The 23847-nt window shown below is 40.9% G+C and overlaps 1 protein-coding gene across 1 annotated transcript; it reads left to right on the top strand.

The window, feature by feature from the left end:
• Window positions 1-23847, top strand: LOC118432059 (mediator of DNA damage checkpoint protein 1-like). Its single transcript, XM_035843570.1, has 27 exons — window positions 1-187; window positions 1479-1562; window positions 1938-2054; window positions 2484-2579; window positions 3512-3616; window positions 4631-4717; window positions 5605-5767; window positions 6045-6128; window positions 6868-7089; window positions 7546-7620; window positions 9320-9384; window positions 9644-10468; window positions 11645-11956; window positions 12393-12620; window positions 13409-13555; window positions 14093-14183; window positions 14756-15993; window positions 16114-16311; window positions 16491-16547; window positions 17371-17473; window positions 18078-18175; window positions 19320-19388; window positions 19970-20069; window positions 20612-20767; window positions 21818-21843; window positions 22073-22233; window positions 22790-23847. The coding sequence occupies exons 2-27, from the start codon at window positions 1479-1481 to the stop codon at window positions 22881-22883; spliced, it is 5001 nt and encodes a 1666-aa protein (XP_035699463.1). The 5' UTR covers window positions 1-187; the 3' UTR covers window positions 22884-23847.

The following is a 23847-nucleotide window of genomic DNA, read 5'->3' on the forward strand; positions in this document are numbered from 1 at the left end:
GTACAATATCTGGATATTGATATTATATTTTGTCTACCCTATTGTGGAATGGTAACTCCCGAAAGAGCCTTTTCAAAACATGGCCGAAAAGAAGTGAGAAGCGGCGTTGGTTCTGTTCATTTCAAGTTTATCGCTTTCACCTTGCTTCTAACCTAGGATTATACTGGACAGGTAAATTTTGAGAAAGGTAAATATCTTCTCTATATTATTTTATCAAGCTTTGACAATTGTCTTGAGGGTGAAATTAGATATAATATGCGTCTAGCAGTGAGTGAAGTTTATAAATTTTTCGCCCCCCTCCCCTTTTCGGAGGCCAAACTTTTTTCAGACAAATTATCAATTATCTGATGATATGCTGATATATTCTATGTGTTTTTCTATGGTGTGATTGGAGAACTAAACAGTGTTCTCATGTTTAATCGGTCAGTAGAAACGTAAAACTTGAAAGAGCTTCACCATGAATTTGGTTTGGAAACTTGAGGCATTATTATCAAAACAAAGCCCTGAGTCGTGACTTTTAGTAGTTTTACATATGGTGATTAGCTCATTTGCACATGTATGGATTTTCCTAGCGTAGAGGCTACTAGTATTCCTGTCGACCTCTAAGGCCCTATTCATGATGCAAAAATCAAAATGCTTTACTAGTAATTTGACTTGGCGTACAAGTCAACTTTAAACGGTTTGCATTTTGCATTTATGATGCAAACTTGTTAATAGGTTGTTGTGATCCTACACAGCCTTGTGCATTTGCTTCAGATTCTTGATCTTCAATTAGCACGTCAGAAGTGCTGTCTATAAATAAATAATATACTATAATGTTGAAGCCACGTTCCTCCATGGCCTTGGGTATATAACCTCCTTGGATAATTTAATACTCAAAACCAAATTTGAAGCCGATTTGATCCAAGCCAGGCACAGATTCGGTTTAGAGTGTTTGTGCTCACAACTTGTAGGGGCTTGGGTTGCCAAATCGAATGAACAGTGTTGATTTTTACATCATGAACGGGGCGTAACAGCCCCTATGTCATTCCTGTGACGAGAAAATGTTCGATACAGGTGTTCCGGACCGGGCCGCTACGATTCCGTATCGCACAGGTTCGAAACGCGTATCACACAGGCTTTCTTCGAGTAAATCGAACCATTTCGAGCGGGCCGAATACGGCTCGGCAATTCGAATACCTGATTCGGACGTTGGAACATTGCTGTTGCAACACTTTTGGTTCGAGGGCACCGAATTTGTTCACCTTCTGGCGCATTTCGCATCAAAACATGGGTTTTCTCAGGTGGGTATGACATAAATAAAATACAACACGGTGTATTCCGCATCACCCTCGGTCTCAGTCCTCCCGCGGGTCGGATCACCCTCCGGCCTTCGGGTGATCCGACCCACGGTCGGGCTGATACCTTGGGTGATACTGATACGGAATACACCGTGTCGTATTCTATATGTACTGTATGATGTTCTTATGTCTCCACAGATGGACCTTGACCAGACCCAGGCCATTAACTGGGACCAGTACGAGGACTCTACTGATGATGAACTGGACACTGATCCTAAACCTGTAAGAAAATAGAATACAAGTTTTGTTACATATTGTTCCAAGATAAATATGAAAGTTTATTTGCAACTTCACGGTAGAAGCAAATAAATTGACTATGGTAGAAGCATATAGGATACATACATGTGACAATGAAGATGTAATTTGATGCTATCATAACAAAAGATTAAACAAATGCAGTATCTAATCTCTTTGATTTAAACAAGTTGCGTTTGACTTGTGGAAGACAAAAAGCCCCAGTTTTTCTACAATTTGTAAATTCATTCATTTGATTTTAACAGGAAAGCAGCTTTTTTTGTCTGTGAATGTGGGAAAGTTTGGATAGGTCTCGGTTACTCTTTAGGATAATAGTATTGTTATCTTCCTGTCTGTTTCAAGGTGGCCCACCTGAAGGTGATGTGTCAGAGAGGGTTTCCTGAAACTCTCTTTCCAATCCACCAAGGAGACAACCTGATTGGCCGTAGTGACACATGTAATGTTCATGTTCCTCTAACGGTATGTATCATTGAATTTGTTTTTCTTTATATTTTGATCTAGTCAGTAAGACTTTTGTGTCATGACTGTATAGTTTTTATGTAACAAATTTTTAAGTACGGTAAGGCCATGTTGATGCACCCGACATAATGTATGTAATGTATGTATGTAAGGCCATGTTGATGAAGTTATATGAGTGACATCTGCATGTGCATCATTTTTTGTCCTTATCAAAAACAGAAAAAGTTTCCAACAATACCGTAAATGATACAAAGATAAACACTAGCCACTGACAATAGACAAAAGATGCAGTTTGAAACGTCTGACGGTTTCCAAATAATATCCAGTTGTAAAAGAAACTGTTACCTTTGGTATCTTATTACCTTGATGTCTAACATTCATTTACGAATGTTGTTTTGTTGTTTATTATTGTTTGCGTTCCACCCACAGTCACTATCAAAGAAGCATGCCTGTATCGAGGTTCGAGGAGACACCCACTTCATCTACGACTGTGGGAGTAGAAACAGAACCAGGCGCGGAGAAAAGGTTTGAAATCAACAAGAGCTCATTTTTCATACACCACGTATGTGAACTGTGTACCTAAACTCAGGTCCAGATTTAGGTTCTGGTCGGGACTTACAAGTCCGGTCTAAAAATGTGTGTTAAGATTGACCAAAGATTTCTTTTGATCGATCCTACTTCATACAGAATGTGTTTGAGATGAAGACTTGTGTACTTGTACTGACAGGATTAGATAGTAAAATGACAGCTTTTGAACAAAGTCTGGTTGTGCACGCATTCTTGCCCTGAATACTGTGGTCAAACACTGACAACGTGAGAGAGTCTCTCGCTGATTGTGCAGTTGTAAATGCCATTACTGTTGTTTCATAACTCGAAATTGGGAAATATCTAATAGAAGTTAAATCACCTCCAGAAAAAAAGTTTGTTATTGGATATGCAGACATAAAATGTGTGTATTTTTTCATTGAACCCAGTGGTTAATTCAAATGGTTGTATGGCCACTATGGAGCCTTGTAACCAGTAAAAGAGAAAGTAAGTGATAGGATCCAGTTTAGCTCACTGAAAAGTTTTTCTTCTACTGTTCATTGCAAAAAAGATGGACTCTGTGTACAGATTTTACATGTTAATTGTCGCTCACTCACTCACTATCCGGTTTAGCATCCGTTGTTCCCTGTCTTGCAGAGGTTGGACGTATTGTTAAGTCGTTTCGGTCTAATTGCTGCCCTCCATCCGTCTCTGTCAAGGGGGTTGGCTTTTTGCAGGTCCAGTTTCCTAAGATGTTCATTGTGCCAAGAAAATTGCCATGATAGCTCATTTTGACAATGAAGAGGTGAATGACACAGCCAAAATTTAACCTCACAACTTCTAGTTCGAAAGGCAGGGTCGTTAAACACTGGACTTTGCATGCTATCAGGACGTTGTGCCATGGCAATGACTGACACATCTGACCCCTGCAGCTGTTCCTGGTGCCGAACCAGCGATACGAGCTGCAGCACGGTGTGAAGCTGTACTTTGCCGATGTCAGCTGTGAGTACGTCAGGGAAGAACAGCCTGCTGTCCAGGTGAGTGAGGAGAAACATGTAGAATCTCCAGAGTGCTTTACTTGTCTATGTCAGTGGACATTGGTGTTCCTCTGACCCAGGGCTATCTCCAGCTTTAAGTTGTTTTTTTCTGTCCCACTTTTTGTTTAGGAGCTCATCTTGTTAATTTGTTATGTTATGGAATGGTAATCTTGCTGAGCTGTCATTTTAAGCCTGAAAAAACACAAATGTCATGAACAACTTTCTGTTACATTTCAGTAAGGCAGGTATCCAATGCATATTGGGGCATACTAGAGGGCTTGAGAATCCCTGCCTACCAACTACAGCCACAGGGCTTGAAATACTGGGTGCATGTGCACTAGGGCTGGGTATCGGTACAGTGTACCGGTACAAAACCGGTTTTTCTTCTTGGACCGGTCCGAAAAAACCGGACCTGAAAAAAGTCCGTGGACCGGATGCTGGACCGTTTCGAAAATTCACGTCAGTAACAGACTATCGCTACTGGCGATCTACGGTCCAAGACCAAGACTAATAATATATTACGACCAAACAGAGCTGCTACATGCAGCTGTAAATAATATCTCGGAGTTAAAACGGTTAAAGGATGTATCAATAGACGGAGATGTCAGTGAAGGTACTTTGTTTTGAGTAAGTTGTTTGTTGTTTGAGTATAGATAGCTATCATTCCCATCTACAGTTAAACACTCACAGAGACCTGTGTTTGAATCTATCTCTCCAAAATTTCATATGCATGACATAGTACTGCTGTTCTACTGTAATCAGGTCCAGGTTCAGGTCCGGACCTGGACCTAATCCTCTGGACCTGAACCGGACCTGGACCTGAATGTTCTGTACCGGTACCCAGCCCTAATGTGCACCCAAAATTGGAGATGTGCACCCAATTTTTTTTCAGTGGGTGCACTGGAGCACCCAAATATGTTTGTAGGTTTACGTGTGTAAAGATATTAAAGTACACTGGTATACACCTTTTAGTACACAACATTTTGTTATAAATTTTTATATTTCTGCCTGTAGGAGTCTGCTGACGACTCAGGTTCAGAGACAGGCTCCGAGTCTTTGTTCACCGGACTGTCAGAAGAGCAGCAGCCAGACAACGACAAGGTACTTTTGATTCAATGGTCACATTTATTAACATGTACTACTGTTAAGAGAAGTGCATGGTAAAGACATCTTTTTGTGTACTGTAATTCACTTTGTCTTCTCGGTACCAAACTTTCACGGTCTGAGAAAATTTAACTTGTTCTCTGAACTAAATGTTCACGATAGCAGCAGGTGCGCATAAAAAAAGTCTGTGAATTATTTGTTATCTGTAATGATAAGTTCATGTTATAGTCGTCACAGTGAAAACCGTGAACATAAAAGTACAGTGAAAAAATCAGGAATTACAGTATACAGCAACCAATATAAATTTACAAGTTTATAAATCCAGTCAATCCTTATCAATTGTCCGTACATGTAATATGCCGCAAAAGGTACAATGTACAGCTATTTGCATAACCTTTTTGAGGCCGTAGGCATAGGGTCAGTGGATTGTTATCCTCTGCCTTTTTAACTCCCCAATTGTATTCAGGTAATGCTAGTTCATGTCTATCCATGGGGTGACCTTTATCCATTGTTTGTTTCTAAACATGGTATTTTAGGGATGTCAGACTGTGGTTTCAAATTGTAATATTTTCAAATCATGCAGTTTGAAACCGTCATCTGTCGACCTGATCCCTAAAATAGATACCCTGTCGTAAAGACCAAGGGATATAAGTTACCCTGCGGATAAAGGAGAACTAGCGTTACCCATTTTTGCACCTTGGTGGAATGGTCAAAGCCAGATTAAGTGTCTTTTGAAAGGCCACAACACCATTGTCATGTCAGAGGCCAGTCACCCTAACTATAACACTTTAAATGTAACCATTACACCAACATAAGGCTAAATATGCGGTAACATTGCCAGATAAATACAGTTTTTCTCGCTTTGTGAAACCATTTTCTTACAGCCTAATCAGATTCCCAAGACCCCGGCCGGGCCCACCTTAGAACAGACTCGCCTGTATGTGGAGGAGTCTGACAGTGATGGGGAGGGGGGCGGCAGGAAGAGCATCAACACGAGCGACTTCATCGTACAAGACTCACAACCTACTCCACAACCTGGCAAACTGGGTAAGGCTCGAGTCTTTTTAACTCCGGGAAGGGGGAGTATTGTAGTTGGGGCTGTAATTCTGTTTGCAACTGTATCTCACAATCCCTTTGCTGCATTACTATGTACTTTGGCATGTCAACTGCTTATACATGTATATGAGAGATGATGCACATTGTTTTTGTTTCAGTTATATTTCAGAAAACACCCCATCTTCATTGAAATGAAAGTTTTTTTTTATGTTCAAAAATGAAAGGATTTCGTTGTTATAGTATGTTATCCCTTTCCACTTTGTTTCAGCTATTCCCTTAGTATTTGGCACTCCTGAAAAGGAAGAGAACCCCGTTCAGAAGTCATTTGCCATCCTTGAGAGCAGCGAAGAAGGTATGGAGGCAACCTTGTCTGAATTGCTTGTGAAGCAATGCCACCTAGTGGTTCAAGTTAAGATTGCATGGCCTTCACAAACACTATAGATGTACTTTATCAAATTACCCCAGATGTCTGCCTTCCTTATCTCAGGGTTGACTTTGGTACATGTTTTGAGTTTTATTTGTGACCCGTCCTTCCACTCGACCTCGTTAAAAAGCATCATCACAAGGGGTGGGTACTGGTACAGAAAATTCATGTACAGGTACGGACCAGGTCCAGAGGATCAGGTACAGATCCAAACCTGAACCAGGACCTTATTGTTTGGGAATGGGCAATACTCAAAACCATAGTTCATTTTGCTACAAAAGAATCTGTTTGGTGGAGTATCCTATCTTCATGTAAACAACGATAACTGCCTCTGTTAAGTTAGCCCAAGTTTGACTCTAGAAAACTTGAAGTTGGTAAAAATGACTATCAACTCTCCTCTACTTGTCCATTGCTATTTTCTTGGACCAATAAGCCTCAAAACGTGTGAATGCCTGCTGCCGTTGTTTCAGTTTAATCTGTTCATTTTCTAGTCAGTCCAACATCCGGTTCTCTACATTTTTTCAGGTCTGTTTTTTCTTGACCGGACCAACAAGAAATAAAACGGTTTTGTACTGGTACACTGTACCCCTAATCCTTGCAGAGACAAGCCATTCAGATTAAGTAAAGGCTTTGACTTGGTCTGACTAGTTCCTTTTCTCATACACAGATGATGATGACAGGCCCCTCCTGGATGACACAGACATTGCTGGTGCACCCACTCAGGCGTACGCACTCAACAGCTCGGTAGACACGGGAGACGATGAGGATTCTCTCCCCGACATCGCCATGGAGCCTACCCAAGCCTACGTCTTAAACAGCTCACACGAAGAGGACAACTTTGCTGACTGTCCTACCCAAGCTTATGGCCTGGACAGTGACACAGATATAGGTAAAGTCATTTCATAAAGCAAACACACAGAAAAATTATAAGACCCAAATTTTTTGGCTGTTTTCGTCAGCCTTGTTTACAGAATGGACTCATCCACTGCAAATTCCAGGACTTGATGTTAGAGCCACGTGGTGACTACAGCAAAGGGTCGTAAGTACCAGATAACCTGTGTCGCCCCCCGTCTCTCCCGCTACCCTCCCTGCAGTCACATGGCTCTAACATCACATACCGGAAGTATCAGTTAGAAGGGTCCAGTCTGTGGTCAGCCAAAAGTGACAAACTTGACAAGCCCCAATTCTTCTACATGTATGAGCTGGTTATGATTAGTTCTGTTGTCATTGATAATACCACTGCATGTTAGCATTTTTTTAAATGACCCATTTTTTAAAGACCTGATCTTCCTTCTTGTACTTTTCATCTTTATTACTGCTTATTTCTTTGCTGGCTAAATTTCAGAAGAAGCTGATGATGGAACTTCTGCCCCCACCCAGCCAGTTGAAGGACATACATCTGAAAGGATCACTAATGGAGGTACATATTTGTTGTTCTTAGTTAACGTCCTCCTGTGCAGAGCTGAATCCTTGTTGTAGAAATTCCTCTGTATTCATCTCTGTTCCCCCTTAGATTCTGATGACCATATACAGTGAAACTTGTATAAGCGACCACGTCCGTAAGACGACCATCGGCCTATTACGACCGCTTTTGGCCGGTCCCGATTTTCCTCCCCATAGACACAAGCATTAAGCAACGTGGCCAAAGCGACCACTTGTCTTCTGTGACCGCGACCACCCCGAATCCGGTCCGCCCGCGACCGAAATGTTGCCGAAGACGACCGCGTCATTTTCAAGTGTGTAGTGGCCTCGATTTTTGATGATATCCGGCGGGAAATCCGCTAAAATCGGCTTGTGTTTTGGCGAAGAAAACTTGCCGAAACGACTGCGTCATTTTCAAGACTGTAGCAACTGCCGATATTTGATGATAACTCGGGAGAAATATCGCTAAAATTGGCTTATGTTTTGGCAACTAAAATGTTACCGAAACCACTGCGTCATTTTCAAGGGTATAACAACATCATTTTTTTTTATTATAACTGCCGGGAAATTACGGCAAAATCCGTCTGTTTGGGTTCTGTTATCGCGCCGAGCCAAAATCAAACATGGCGCCCAAGAGGTCAAACGGTGTCATTGGGAAAGTCCACTGGAGTGTAGGTAAAAATGTTGCGTGCGTTGTTATTGTACTCTAGATTTAAACCCTACAAAATGCAAATTTATTTTCATAAAACTTGTTTGAAGTAAAGGTAACAGACATAAAATATCTTTATGACTTTATAACGCATTTTATTAGAGAATAAAAGGTGTCTGTGTGTCTTCTTGAGAATCTGCTCACCCTTGCTTCTAGTGAAGCGTCGATTTGTCAACATCTTCATGATTAGAAGCGTCGGTGGGGTTAAACTTGTTTTTCTCGGCAAATTTTAGCCTTCTGGGCAGCGTTGAGACTTTAAGACCCTCGCCAGAAGAGAAACAAACTCACACACATTATTTTCATGGGTAACGTCGTTGAAGTGAACCATTTATTTTTCTGCCGTGCTGCCGATTTGAAAGAAGGTTCCCGTCTTGTCGGGCATGTGTGCGCGTGCTTTTTGTTATGGCGGTAAGCTCCCCAACTTATTTCTGGCCCGTTGGCTGTGATTCACAAAGTAAAGATAGGCAATTAACGTTGTTAACACGAAAATCGCATTTTAAAACGCTCGTGGGGCGTCGGGTTCTCCACCGAAAACAGCGATGTTTTTGTAAGCAATATGGACCATTGTCTTGACGGTGTCGCCTATTCACAAGTTTTTGACAGACAATACCGGCGGGGAAAATGACGCTGCTCGAGCTCCGGCTACAAAAAGCTACGAAAATTTGAAAGAAAAGCCCTAAATTTTGGAAACGTTTCAATTTTACATCAGTTGGTATAACAATACTATATGAATCATACAAGAATACAACAGTGATAATGTTTCTCATGTGCAAATGTACAGGTTCGTGGAATTAAACTATTTTAAAGACCATTCACTTTGAAATCATTGTGTCTGTCCAATCTTGTCAATTTTTCTTTCTTTGCACAAGAAGACCACGTGTCTAAAACGACCACTTTGCACTGGTCCCCAGGGTGGTCTTCTTAAACAAGTTTCACTGTACATGTATTTTCTTACACTTTTCAAACTTTGTTCACTTTGTGTGTGCAGACAGGGCAGCTACACAGGAGTGCAGTGAGGAGGATATACATGTACCTACAGACGAGGTCACACAGGTGAGAACAACTTTAATGTGTTTGTAGAAACAGTCCAAATATGTAGCAAAGCCAAGGTAATATCCGCAAGTATCAGGTGTAATTAATGATAATATGCAGAATGCCAAAAATGTTACAAAATTTAAGTGTTACTTGACAATTGATATGAAGTTGAAATATTTTCCCGCAAGTATAACTTATCAATTTCTTTTTCCTTATTGTTTTGAATTATGATATTTGTGACCCATTTTTACATTTCTATATAATCTTCCTTTTCTAGCCATTGCAAGACTCCATTGACAGGAATGAACCAACTCAAACTGTGGGGGACACCTTACCATTCACCTCTGCAGACCAGGAGGAACCTCCTCCCACCTTACCTGTCCACCCCCACGATGAAATGGAAGGTACCCTGCCTGTTGCAGCCCTAGGGGATACTGGGAAGGCAGACGAACAGGCAACCCTGATGATTCGCAGCGAGGAAGCGACCCTAAGGTCCGAGGGAAGTAACGGAACAAACAAACCACAGCTGAACAAGAACAGAGCAGACAGTTCTCAAGGATTTGTAACGTCAGAAAACGGCAGTAAACCAAAGGCGTACCCATACGATACAGATTCAGAAACTGAAAAGAACAGGAATGCTTTTGAGGAAGCTACCCAAGCATATGCTCTGGATGAAGAAGGTATAGAGGAAGAGATGACACAAACCAGAGGACAAGAAGAAAGGAAAGAACACCAGATTGACAATGCAGAGGAATCAACTCAAGCATACAAAAGTGAAGAAGAAACCTTAGAACCAGAGACACAGTCTTTTGAGGAAGGAGAAGAAAAAGGAAATGAGGAGTCAACCCAAGCTTACAACAGTAATGAGGAAGACACAGTTGAAGAGACGCAAGCATCCGGTGATTCAGACGTTGAACAAGGAAAAGACTCAAACATCGCAGAAGCAGAGACTCAAGCCTATGGTGATGATGAAGACACTGATAAAGGAAGAAAAGCCGTCAGCAGTACTGATGTTGATGATGACGACTTTGCCAACATGGAGACACAGGCCTATGGAGGGGAGGATGAGGAGATGGATGACTTGGCCAATGCTGCAACTCAGGTTTGTCTATTGTACTGTATGTATACTGTACTTGTCATATAGTAAAACGTTTTACACAGTACCCAATAGCCTGGATTCCATACCCCAACCTCAAGATATATCTTTCGTGTTGGGGTCTGGTAACATGGCTGTAGAAAGGTTCTCGAAGGCCCGTTGATCAGTGGGAGGAGAACCTAGGATTGATGACCACTCTCACCACAGGTAGCCAGCTACAACACACCACAGTTGGTCAGCAGGCTATCACAGTAGCGAATCAGCTACGTTATGGATTCAAAAAGGACAGTTGGGGGTCTTTAACCAATCATGGCAGGGGTGTAATTACCTCCTGCTGATCCTGTGTTGTTCTATTGGTGGGGTTTTTTGCCCACTATAAGGTGCAAAATTGAGAAGAGTTCCTATCCCATCCGGCCAGACCCCTGCACGATAGATACTTGAGATCGGGCTGGGGTTTGGTAACCAGGCTAAGTACCCAAAGTAAGGCACTTACTCCAAAAAGTAGTACTCAAGCAACTGGATATGGTTTTGGAAACGTTTTTTGACTGTTACCAAAACCATATCCAGTTGCTTGAGTAACTACTTTTGGGCATATCTTGTTACCTGGATGTCTAATTTACGTCGACGTACATGTAAGGCAGCTACTAACAAGATTTTACACAGTTTGATCCCTCTCAAGTTGTACTGACCCCAAGTTTATGTCAGTAAGAACCAAACAACTGCAAACAAGAAGTCTTCTGTCCTTGCAGTGTTTGCAAGGTATAATGTCATATTTTTTGGCAAACCAAAAAATTGAAATACATTTGTACAATCTGGTTACAAAGCTGTAAAAAGCACACAGTAGATTTTCAGGGACCTTGACATTCCTTGACAATGTGATCAACCTAAATTTGGTATCATAGCTAACGTTCCATTGTATCCTGTGATGGGAAGTAAACTTGGTCCGACACTTTCATATCAGGGACTTCATTCCTAACACAACACATTATAGCATTCTTAACATAATGTTGTAGAGTGAAATTACACAGTTAGGTTGTCTCTACTGTTATTCATAAAGTAGATTAGTTCTTTATTATTGTTAGATATCAGCAACAGCAACTGCCATTTTTGTACATGTTGCCATACATTGTACACCTGTTACAATAATAGCACAATAAAGTTCTGTCTACATGTTGTTTGCAGGCCTATGGCTTGTTCCAGCAAGAAGATGAAACACCGGAGACAGATGAGATAGCCACTGCTGAGACCTTGGCTTACGGTGAGGAGGACCTGATGGCGACACAGGCATGTGGTGTGGACACTGACGAAGAACCAACACAGGCAGAGACAGAAGAGTCCCGAGACATTGCTGATTCACCTACCATAGCTTATGACGATCAGCTTGGTGAGACAAACATTGCTGAATCACCGACCATGGCTTACGAGGACCAGCTTGGTGAGACCCAGGCTTATGGAATTGAAGAGGAGAAGGAGGAAGTTCATGAAGAAGAAGAGGTATGTTTATGTTTATGTTTTTATAGTGATTAACGTATTATTTCTTTTACAACTGTAGAGTAGAAAGTTGGTCTCTGTTAAGCAATGGTTGTAAAGCGCTGATATAGATCATGGCTTCTTTAATCCCTCTAAGTTTCTTAACACATACATATAGAGTCATCTGGACAATCAGTCACACTGGATGAAATGTCCCAGAGAGGTTAAAGAAATATATCTACCAATATATCAGAGCTTTACAACCATTGCCTAACAGAGACAAAGGGCACCATAGACTTTATGCAACTTATGATCCACTGCTCACCAAGTCACATGTGCTATCTACATAATGTGACAAAGACTGAAGCTGTTCAGTCAAATTTTCGTGTTGGAAATTACGGTTCAACTTTCCCAGTATGTTTATTTGACATGTATGTGATGTGTTCTGGTGTCTGTACAGGTTGTTCCTGAAACACAAGAGGATGATGGAGACGCAGCCACACCCATCCCCCTCCCCCCGCTGAAGTCAGCCCTACACAGTCCTGACCACCCCAGGAGGCAGGTCAACAGGGTCGGCTTTACCGACCGCGTACGGGACGTCGAGCCAGCTGTGGCTCCCGATGACCAACTTGTGGAGACTCAGGCTTACGGAGTAGCAGAGGATGAACAGACTGATGCAGTTGTCAAGGTTAATTAATATGTATAACAAAGAAGTGTTATTTGCATTATTCTGCATTTACAGTAACCAGTTATGATAGACTCTCCATCATAACTGGTTACTGTAAATGCAGAAACTTTCACGGTGTCTAATATTTGTGGTTTTTGTGGTGGCCACTTCACCGCGAACATAAAACCACTCAAATATTTTTCCATGTCAGTAAGAGACTACAGTACATGGTGCTACCGGCGTGAACTTAAAACCACTGCGAAAAGTCTTTTTCCCGCTACCAGGAAATCAAATCCCTGCAAACTTAAATACATTTACAGTATTTGGTTAGCAAGCAGAAACAGCAGTTGATACTGAGGATGGTACCCAGGCTAAAAGCAAGTACCAGTAACTTTGAACTACACAACTATACATGGCAAGAATAATTATCTGTGGGACAGATTCTTCAATATCTTGCATTTGATCAAACAAGAAGCAAATCTTGTAAAAAGACTGGAAAAGAAAGTTCTACTTTACTTTCTTGAACATTCTTGTCAGTAAGCATTATAATGGAAATATTTTCTTCAGTTAAGAAAAAACAAGAATGAAAATCTTTGTGTAGGAATTTACATACAAAGGTTTTATGGGGGGGTTTCTTGATTTTTCTCAACCTTTCTTAATAGTTACAAGAAACTCTTTCTCTCCATAAGAAAAAAACAAGAAAAATAAGAAAAAAGATTTTTTGTAGTGTACAACCAGATCTGCTGTTTTTAGTGAGAATTCGATGAATACAGTAATTGAGGTAAATTGTGATTTGCTTTCCTCCATAGGCCACCACTGGTACAACAGAAGTACAGGGTTCAGGACAGGATGTAGAACCAGCTGCTGCTTCTGAATCTGACGATCAGCTTATGGAAACTCAAGCTTATGGACTCGAGGAAGGAGAAGAGAAAAGTGCAGTCAACCTGGACACTGAGGTACGACAATGTTTTCATTGTTACTGGGTGGGCCAGCTTCTTTTTATTAACAACTAGGGGGCTGAATTTGGAGGAACCTACGATTGGTAGAGCTGAATTGCAAGGGTCTATGATGGCAACCTGTATGCAGCGCTTAGTGACTTTAATACAAGAGTAACTGGCCCAGTTGCGGTCATAGGACTTTGAGAATATGAACCACTGACATCGAGAAGGACCCTTACTCCTTACCACAAGTCTGGTGGGTTTTTAACATGCTCGATGTGTAGAAGTCCACTGTGTCCTGCTGATGCAGTGGTCTGGACACTTTGCATCTGCAATCAGTCTTTCTTCAACGCTCTCCACTTCATCCTGTTCATCGTAAGGTTCCTTAGCTCCTGTAGTTTTCTTTCTGACCGCAATGGTTTGAGTCCTCTGTCCTCGAGTTGTAGCCCTCCTCAAAAGTGGGACCTACATTTTATGTCTTATCAGAAGGAGAAGACAGCTTCTCATTCTCATCTGGTTGTCTTCTTCAAATGAGCTGTCTTCTTCAAATTCCAGGAAGAAGAAACAAAGGAGGAGGGTCCAACTGCAGGAGCTAAAGCTCTGAAAGTAGACAAAAGCCAAGAAATGGAAGAAGATGTACAAGCAGGTAAAGAAGTCATTGTGTCTCAGGCATTACGTTATTGGTTATGTAAGTTAAGGCCATGTTGGTTTGATTATATGAATGACATCAGTGTGCACAGCAACGAAGCAGCTGCAAAATGAGCAAAGAAATGCCGTAAACTGATACTAATGTAACAGTTGTAGAATGCCAAACTCCATTCCAAAGTCAAAGAAGAAGATGTGAACGAACAAATGAAGTATCTATTTATCATTTTGGTATTCCTTTCATTTTTCATTCTATTCCGTATTCTTTGGTATCAATTGTCATTTGTGAACATTCCAGACCACTTAGATCTCATAATGAAGACAACTTTTTTTGCCAAACTTTTTTATTTTGCATGCTGGCACAAGTTTTTGGGATCTCAGAGGATGTCATCCATATAACCAAATCAACATAGCCTTATGTATACTAAATTTTAATGGTGCTTTGATTTTTCCAAGAGATGACTATAGCTTCACAAATTCTGGAAAATCTATTAATTCTCCTTTCCAATGGATACTAATATCTTTCCTTGATATGAAGTAACATGGTACATGGTATTATTCTTTTCCTTCCAGGAAGCAAAAAAGGAAGGCAGAAACGTGGAGGTAAAATTCCATCCGAGGAAAAAACTTCTCCAGAGTTGGAAGACACACTCACAAGGAGGCGTACCAGAGGTCACAAACAAGACGATTCAGAAGACAAGGATGGTCCAGCTGTTAGTCTGCCAGCTGAATCAGCTGCAGAAAAACCAGTAAGGTTGGGACGTGGGAGAAGGTCCGCGCCTCCAAAAGCACCTGTAGAAGGAAAAGGAGCAGAAGATAAACCTCAGTCTTCCAGGAGAGCTGGCAGGTCCCAGCAAGAAGAAAATGAGAAGAACGTCCAGGCAGGCAGCAGCAATAACACCAAGAAACCAAAGACAAAGGGGAGGAAATCTGAGCCAGCTCCAAGCACAAGCAAATCTGATCACAAGGAAGAATCTACTAAGACTGTTGATGCAACAGATGACAACCAAGAGGAGGTACCAGACAGAGTACAAGACATTGCAGAGGGAGCGACAATTGGGAGGACAACAAAGAAAGCGCGCGGAAGAAAATCTGAACCAGCTCCAAGCACAAGCAAATCCGATGACATGGAAGAAACTACTAATACTGTTGATGAAACAGATGACAACCAAGATACAAACAGTGTACCAGATATTGCACAGGGAGCGACAACCGGAAGAACAACAAGGAAAGCGCGTGGAAAGAAATCTGAGCCAGCGCCTGTAAGCAGTGTTGTAGAATCAACCACTGCTACAGGTACTAGGGGCAAAGGCAGAAGAAGAAAAGACAATGACACAGAAAGTGTTGCGTCGGACGTTACAGACGACCTAGAAGAGGCCAGGCCTTCAAGACGATCAGTAAGAGGCAAGCAGAAAGAAGACTCCAAAGCTAAACAGGGAGGAAAACAGGAAGGTAGAAGGAGAACGAGAGGAAGAGCAGCTAAGGATGATGATGATGAAGAGACAGGTGATGGAGATGAGCAAACTGATGTGAATGGTGCTGAAAATATTAGCAGTGATGCTGCAAAGGGTCAGGTTGTAGAGGAAGATGCAGCTCCAGAACATTTACCAGCAACCAGACGAGGTAGAGGTAGGAAGAGTGTTGCAGCATCTACGAGAAGAGGTAAAGCAAGTGCTGTGGAGAAAAGTGCAGAGGACTCCGTGGAAAGTGCAAAGAGTGTTGAAAATGAAGTGCCAAAGATAGTTGTAAGTGAAGAAGCCCCTGGACCAAGCGGCAGACAGACAAGAAAAAGGAAAGGAGCAGCTGTCGAACTTGAAGAAAACGAGACACACACTGCTGAAGACAGCAAAGTTAAAGAGATAGTTGTAAGTGAAGAAGTCCCTGGACCCAGCGGCCGACAGACCAGAAAAAGAAAAGGGATGGCTGTCAAAGAAAATGAGACACACACTGATGAAGATAGCAAAGCTCAAGAAGCTGAGGGAAGCCAGAAGACCAAAGGAAAGAGAGGACGACAAGCATCCAAGGAAGAAACCAAGGAAACAGCAGAAGAGAACAGTCAGCCAAGGGGAAGAGGAAGGAAAAAGACTACAAGTGGACAGAAGAATGAAGGGGGAGAGGAAAATACATTGGTAAGAGTGTAGTATTTACCCACTTTGTAGTCATATTTTAACACAACTTTTATTTTTGTCAAGCAAATGCTAGTTATTGTTGCAGTCATCAAGTACATGTTGGGACAGTTGTTCAGACATCATCTTTTAAACCTGCAACAAGCTCTTTTCTTTTATCTTTATCATTTTCACTCTGTTAGAGCACTGCATCACAGTCTACACAGTCCAGCAGTGCCACAGAGAACGCTGATCTACAGGTACATCTGTCCTCTCTACAGTTAAACATGTGTTAATGATTATTGTGAAAATATCTATAAGGACAGGGCTCGAAATACCATCTGCATGATATGCAGGTTAGTGCAGGTGAAATTGGAGCTGTGCAGGTATTTCTGATGTCTACCTGCACCTAACCTGCACTGGTCCATGTACTGGATTTTATGCATGAATGTCATATGATGTAGGTGTATGTGGATTGTTATTACAGGGGGTAGCTGCATTGGCTGTTAGCACCTATAAAGTATAAAAGAAAAAATAATGTTTCCTGAACAATTTTAGTATGATCCGAACTTCCTAAATTCAGAGTGGTGCATGTAAAATCTGGCTGGTGCAGGTAATGTTCAATGTTACCTGCACCAGTGCAGGTATGCAGAAAAAAGTATTTGATTTGACTATGCGGATGGCATCCTCCAGGCAATGGAAAACTGATACAAGGCTGAGAAAAGAATAAAAATGGGCCAAATAGAAGCAACCTTCATTTCTAATGGCCAGCAAAAAATTACAAATGACTGGTCTTACAAACAAGCATTTACTGAACAGTAGTTTCTTTCTTTAATGTGTTCTTGTACATTTTCTTGGAATACTTTTCTTGGAGTATGTCATCCATATAATTGAATCAAGGTTGCCCTAACACATGAATTTTTTCAAGCCTACACCAGTTGCTGCCGCAAACATGTTCCAAGCACTAGAGATATTTTGAGACACGGGTATGTTCTTCATGTTCATTAGACAAGAGACATTGTTAAGAAAAAGAAATTGTCGTGACCAGTATAGCATTCAGCTTTCTTTACATCCTTTCTGCAGGAAACCACCACAAGCCGCAAACGTGGCAGGAGTGGCCAAAAATCAGCCGAGAGCGCAGCACCACAAGTCTCAGCTAAACTGACTCCACCTGAAACACCTGCAGGTTTGTAAATGTAACAGATAATGCATTAATGTACAGAATTCAATGGGGTGTATTGAGTATCACCCGAGGTACCAGCCTGACTATGGGAGGGATGGCCCAGAGGCCAGCTGGAGATCCCACCTACTGGACACCATGTTGTACTTTATTTATGTCATACCTGCCCAAGAAAACACACGTGTAAAATGGGCCAGGAATTTTTCGTGTGTTCCAACCAAACGTGGAACAACAGCAATTCCAACATCCGAGTTGAGTTCAGCGTTCAATTTTGAGAGTGCCATACTCGGTGCACTCGCGTGTTCTAACTATTCTATTAAAGCCTAATAGTATGTGATAATGTAGATTTCCATGAGATAACTCAAGTTATCACCCAGTCCAGAACACCTGTATCAAACGTTCTGTCACGGTGCAGGTATGACATGATATTGGACTAAGTCACTTGGTACAGAAAGATTAACTTGCACCAGAAAAAGAAATCATGGTTCTTTGCTCTTTGCTCTACCTTTAGTTAATCTTGACAAAGGTCTAATTGACCCTTGAGGGCTGTTTTTCATAAAGGTGGAGAGTATACAGCTAAACTCTGGTCATTCAAATTTTTCCTTCCCAGTTTTAAGCAGTCCCAGCCAAAGGACCAGGAGGGCTGTCTCAGGGGACAGTAAACCCAGGATAATGTTCACTGGTGTGGTGGACAGGCAAGGAGAGAAGGTTAGTTTAACTTAGTACTGTAGGTCATGGCATTGTCTATAGAGCTTCCTCACTGTGATGCATACCTAGCTGCACACTTGATCTGTGTGCTTAAACCTTTCACTTGTACATGTAACTGTAAAATTGTGTAGGTACAGGTCCTGACTACAGTCTGCCTGTACCTGTACCCAAACAAACTGAATCACTAGTGGGCACCACTTTTTCAGACTGAGGATAAGTAAGTCGTTTCTTAAAGATGACAATTTTGATAACCTGCCAGTTGAAGATTGAGAAAAGTTACGAATTGACTTGTTTTGAGAATCAAATGCGTAGCTTTTCATATAGAGGTCATAGTTTACCTCTAATTGTCTGAAAAGACAGATAGTTGACCATGATTGTTTATTTATAGTTCTGGATTTGTGCCTTAACTATTGTACCTGTGCCTAAGATTTGTTAAGGTAGACAGGTCTACTTACTATTACAACTATATATTTGCAAGCCCTTGTCATTGTCTTTCTTATAGTTTTAATATCGATAAATAGTTTATTATGAGTGGATTTATGCCTGTTGTGCGTAAGAGAGATGATGATTTAATGACCTGCCCAAAATAGTTATAATTAGTAGCATCTAATGATGAAAGAACAAAAGATTTTCCTGGGATGAAGTGCTTTATGAGGTGAATGTTAGCATCTGATAGCAAATTTGATGGATGGATTTATTTCTTTAAATCATATTAGAATGCAACTACATGTACATGTATCTTGAATTTGTATTCTAGGAGTCTCTAGTGGCTAGATTTATCGTTCTGTCTGTTTTGTTGAAGTGATGACAAATATCACCACCTGTAAAGGTTTTACGATGTGATCCTTTGTGTCATACTGTAAGACAGGAAATGTTTGCAGTCGTTTTATGTTCGCGATGACCTTGTCTCTGTGAAATAGATAATTATATGCCTCTGCCAAAATTTTGTACTGTCTTCAGGCTTCCTCCCCTCAACCGTACACTTAAAAAACACAAACACTCCATTTTTTTCCTTGACGCAAAATTACATTTTGTAAATCACACCTAACATTTCTCCTTTTACAGTAATTCACTGCTAGGATTTTGTTCTGCATGATTTACTCATAAATCTGTTGTGTATGCTCTCTAATTGTGTCCTTAATAGATAGTGAAAGACCTGGGAGGTGATCTGGTGGACTCTGTCATTAACTGCACACATCTGGTGACAGACAAGGTGGGTATCATTTTCAGTTTATCGAGTTACTGTTGTACCCAGAATGATGAAACTGCTTTATGAAATGGATGAGTTGACATACTAAGTATTTATGAAAAGAGCTACTACTCTCACAATATGATTTTTACTTAATGAGCTCACTGCTCAGTTTTGTAGACATAAATGAAGAACAGTATTGGAACAGCCAGTAAAGTTGTTTTTCTTTCTAGTAAACACTAGTTTGGGTAGAAATTAATGAAAGATTAAGTTGAGTTCAAGACCATGAGTTAGAATAGTGCAGAACTGGGCTCTAGCCAGCTCAAAATTTTTTTCCGTCAGCCAATTCCCATTGTCGCGAAAATGAGATTATTGTATGCAAAAGGGCTCCGACACACTTTGTCAACAATAATAACAATAGCAAAACTAACAGTGTGTGGACGATGTCCCCAAGCCGCCTGTAGCTTCCACCAAGGATTTTTGTCCGTTAAGGTTGACGGATTGGTTTTTAAAGTTTTCCGTCACACGCAGCAAATTTCTGTCAATTGACGGAAAAACGGACGCTGTCTAGAGCCCTGGTGCAGAATGTCCCTTTTGTTCGGCAGGTGAGGAGGACAGTGAAGTTCCTGTGTCTGCTGGCACGAGGTCAGCTCATCGTCAGCACAGACTGGCTGGACAGGTGTAAGGACTGTAGGACCTTCCTAGGTAAGGTTGGACATACATGTATGAGGTAATGGTAGCAAGGGTGTTTGGCACAGAACCCAACAATCCTGATTCCAAATTCCCTGACATGCTTTGACATGGTGCCCACTTCACATTGACTTTGGTTGAGGTCCGATATTTAAGGAAAGCCTCACCTCAAGTATGTTAAATAGATTCTGACTGCATTTATTGAAATGGTAGACTACGTGATCCTTTCCTGTGTAAGTAGATGAAATGAATCTGTCAACATGTGCAGCTTGTGTGCCTCCTGTAATGTCAGTACCCCTGTAGTGCCTGTACCCCTGAAGTGCCTGTACCCCTGTAGTGTCTGCACCACCTGTAAATTCTGTATTTCTGAAGTGTCTGTACCCATTGTCATTTTATTGTGAAAAATAGAAATGCTCCATAATTACTACAAACTGTGTCTTATCACTGTGTACAAGCTATGTCTTATCACTGTCAATGATAATCATGCATGCTTTTCAGAAACCAAGGCATGCTGTACTATAGCTCTAATAAGAATAAGCCATACATTGTTTCTACAGATGCTGCTCCCTTCATGATAAAGGACCCAGCCACAGAAAAGCAGTACAACTTCAGTCTGGCCACGTCACATGAGAAGGCACGTGATGCTCCCATGTTGGAGGGGTACAGACTACACGTCACTGCTGGGGTGAGACCTGACCCTACACAGATGAAAGGTAATACATTTTCTATGTTCTATGTTCATTGATAGTTGATGTGCATTACTACAGTAAACTGTAATGTTGGTTTTATGTTTGCAGTTTTTGCAGTACTTTCTTCACTGTCAACTCAAGACCACTGTTGAAATCCTTGTTCTGTCTTAGCATACCTTTTAATTTGTTTGATTGCTTTATGTAATTGTTACATTCTACACATCGTACAGTATTGTGATAGTAGAAAAGTATGTTGTGTACATTGTACTCATATCCACTAGGTAGTTAGATCAGTGACAATTGGTCACGTAAATAGTGCAAAATGCGACTTTCCAACTGTGGCCGTCCCTTGCTGGTGATTTCCAACTGGCTGTCCGTAAAGGTTTTGGTGTTTCCGATTTCTATAGCAGCATGCATATGTGACTGTAGTACTAACACAAACTCAAGACCACTGCAAACACTGACAAAACATTTTCTCCTTACTGTGAAATGAAATCATCGTGAACTTGAGTGTGTTTACAGTTTGTTGTCACTTGCAGTTAGCCTTTGGGTAGGAATTTGTATTAAAGATTATTATCATTATATTGAAGTAATAAGGAGTATGTAATAATGATTCAAGAAACAACAATTCATCACTGCCAAGAGGATATGAAGAAATCTTAACCAAAAAACAGATAGTGAGGAAATTACTATAAATTAAGAATTTGCCATGAAGAATGCACCTTCTTGAATTCTAAACAGAAAAAGCCAAAAATGTTAACATGTACAAATGTAGAATACAACGCTGTGTATACCATATCATCTGATGTAGTATCCCAATGCACAGGAGGGCTAGGACAGAGGGTGATGCGGAATACATGTACATCGTCATGTATTTTGTTCATGTCATACCCAAACACATATTTCTTTGATGGCTGTGCAATACCAAAACATACAGACCAGTCCAGAGGACCTGTTTTGACCACCGTCCCATCCCTGGTATGCAAAATATAGAAACTGTGTGTTGCTGTTCCCTATTCAATACTAGATTAAGTGTCCTCACAGATATTACATGTTCTCTGTCTCCTTTCCCAGATATTATCAACTGTGCGGGAGGAGAGGTACAATACTTCCATTCTTGATAGTGTTTGCTTTTGACCTTTTGCAAATTTTGATACCAAGATTCAATTTCAGTTTAATGTACAGTAAATTCTGTCTTTGTTTCCTATAGCAATGGTTTTGTTTGAAGACTTTGTGTCTTTCTACCACTGTTCTTTGCTCAGAAATGTTTCGATTTTCATGTGCTCTAATACAATTTATTTCACATCTCTTTGTTTTCTCCATGAAAAGTTTCTAAAGACGATGCCGAAAACGCACACAGACGGGACAGTAGTGGTGTCGTGCGAGGCAGACAGGAAACAGTGTGACCCGGCTCTGAAGGCCGGTATCCCTGTCGTCACTGCAGAGTTCCTCCTCACGGGAATACTGCGCCAGGAAGTGGATGTCGAGGCATATCCTTTTGCGTAAAACCTCAAATAATATGGTGTCTTGGGATTTCAGGGTTAGACAAGTCCATTGGCCCAACTGCGAGTAGAAGCACTAATCAGGCAAATGCATGTCTTACTGTACCTGCTCGATTGGTCAAGCAGGTGTGAATTTTCCATGGGCAGATATAGGTAGATATTTGTCCACTAGTCTGACTTGACAGCACTTGGCATCCACACAAAGTGGAAATTATCAAGCAAGCTGAAATAAAAAGTACTTGGTCTTGTAAATAAACACTGTTACTTTTTATGAAAAAGAGGATCTACTTGCTGCAAGTAGAAATGCATAGAAATAGTTATGAATGATGAAATTCAGGCCAGTAGATTTTTTATGTGTTAGTGTATTTTCTAGAATTTGCCAAATATCCAACCCTTGATTTCATTTAGAATTCTAAAAGTTCTCTGTCATGAAATGAAAGATAAGTATTCTGCCAATGTATGCTATTTTTCACAGTTATCTTGAGTCGCATTGAAACTTCTGAAATTACGAATTTTACAGAGATAGATCTTTAACCTGGTCCACTCACAGACTGTTTGCAGACTTTGACAGAGGTTCCAACAAGAGGAAGAGTACTGCACCGGCTGCTGACACTGGCAAGAGGTCCAGGCGCCGATAGGTCATGGTAGTCGTGGCCAGTCCCAGTATTTAACTCTATGTGATACATGTGCAACATTTTACTTAGCCATATGGTAGTTGAAAACTTCTGTGTCTTTCTCGACTACCTCCAGGGTTCTCACCAGCACAGTTGGACGTAGGGGTCCCTAACCTGTGATTTGTATCCCCTATGCTGTGATTTGGGCCATTACACTGTTTCAATTAAGGGGGTTTTGTTGTTTGGAAACAAAGGTAACAAATGCTGGCTTTATTTTATTAAATTTGGCTGTCAAAATGCATGAAAAGATGTTTCTGAGTCATAAATTAAAAAACATTTTCAGGGGGAGGATGCCCCCAGACCCCCCTACAATGTTCTTACAAATGTACGTCTTCTACTTTCCATGTGGCTTCTTTAAGCACTAAGGTGTCCCCTATGCTGTGAAAAATCCTGGTGAGAACCAGTGTGACTTTCTTGGTTTTGTAGATACTGGAAAATGAAGTAAGGAAAAAAAGACATCTTCATGTCATTGAGAAATCTGTAGTCAAGTTGAAAGATAAGAAAAAAGTGTAGTTGTTAAGGTATTGGTTAAGGTAAACCTTAGGTTTGTATTGTTTTAAAGTAATCTGTGGATATGCCTGCATATTTTAATAGTAAAGGAAGCATTCCAAAAGGTCAGATGTTCCAAATATACATGTTTCCACATTCCGAGCCACATTCCACTTGCTCAGTCTACAGCTTTTTACAATGTTTTGTTTGGAGTTATGACACTGACATAAGTTTTTAAGAATCGTACCTTACTTGGAAGATACTCACATAGTACTATCCACTCTGTATATACCTGCTCAACTAAAGCAAGCAGTCATAGAAGTTACAAGGCATATGCATGTATTTTTTAATCACTTGGGTTTCATAACAAACATCACTGTGACAACATACAGTGTATTTGATACATATAGTCTCAGTAAAATAACTCTTTAGAATAGCA

Source organism: Branchiostoma floridae, chromosome 2, assembly GCF_000003815.2.
Source record: "Branchiostoma floridae strain S238N-H82 chromosome 2, Bfl_VNyyK, whole genome shotgun sequence".
Lineage (NCBI taxonomy): Eukaryota > Metazoa > Chordata > Leptocardii > Amphioxiformes > Branchiostomatidae > Branchiostoma > Branchiostoma floridae.

Bases quoted from the DNA above. Each gene is read 5' to 3' on its own strand.
- LOC118432059 (XM_035843570.1), top strand. From the start codon at position 1,479: ATGGACCTTGACCAGACCCAGGCCATTAACTGGGACCAGTACGAGGAC. The intron at 19,389-19,969 runs GTGGGTATCATT...TTTGTTCGGCAG, and splicing joins CACATCTGGTGACAGACAAG to GTGAGGAGGACAGTGAAGTT. The intron at 21,844-22,072 runs GTACAATACTTC...CTCCATGAAAAG, and splicing joins TCAACTGTGCGGGAGGAGAG to TTTCTAAAGACGATGCCGAA.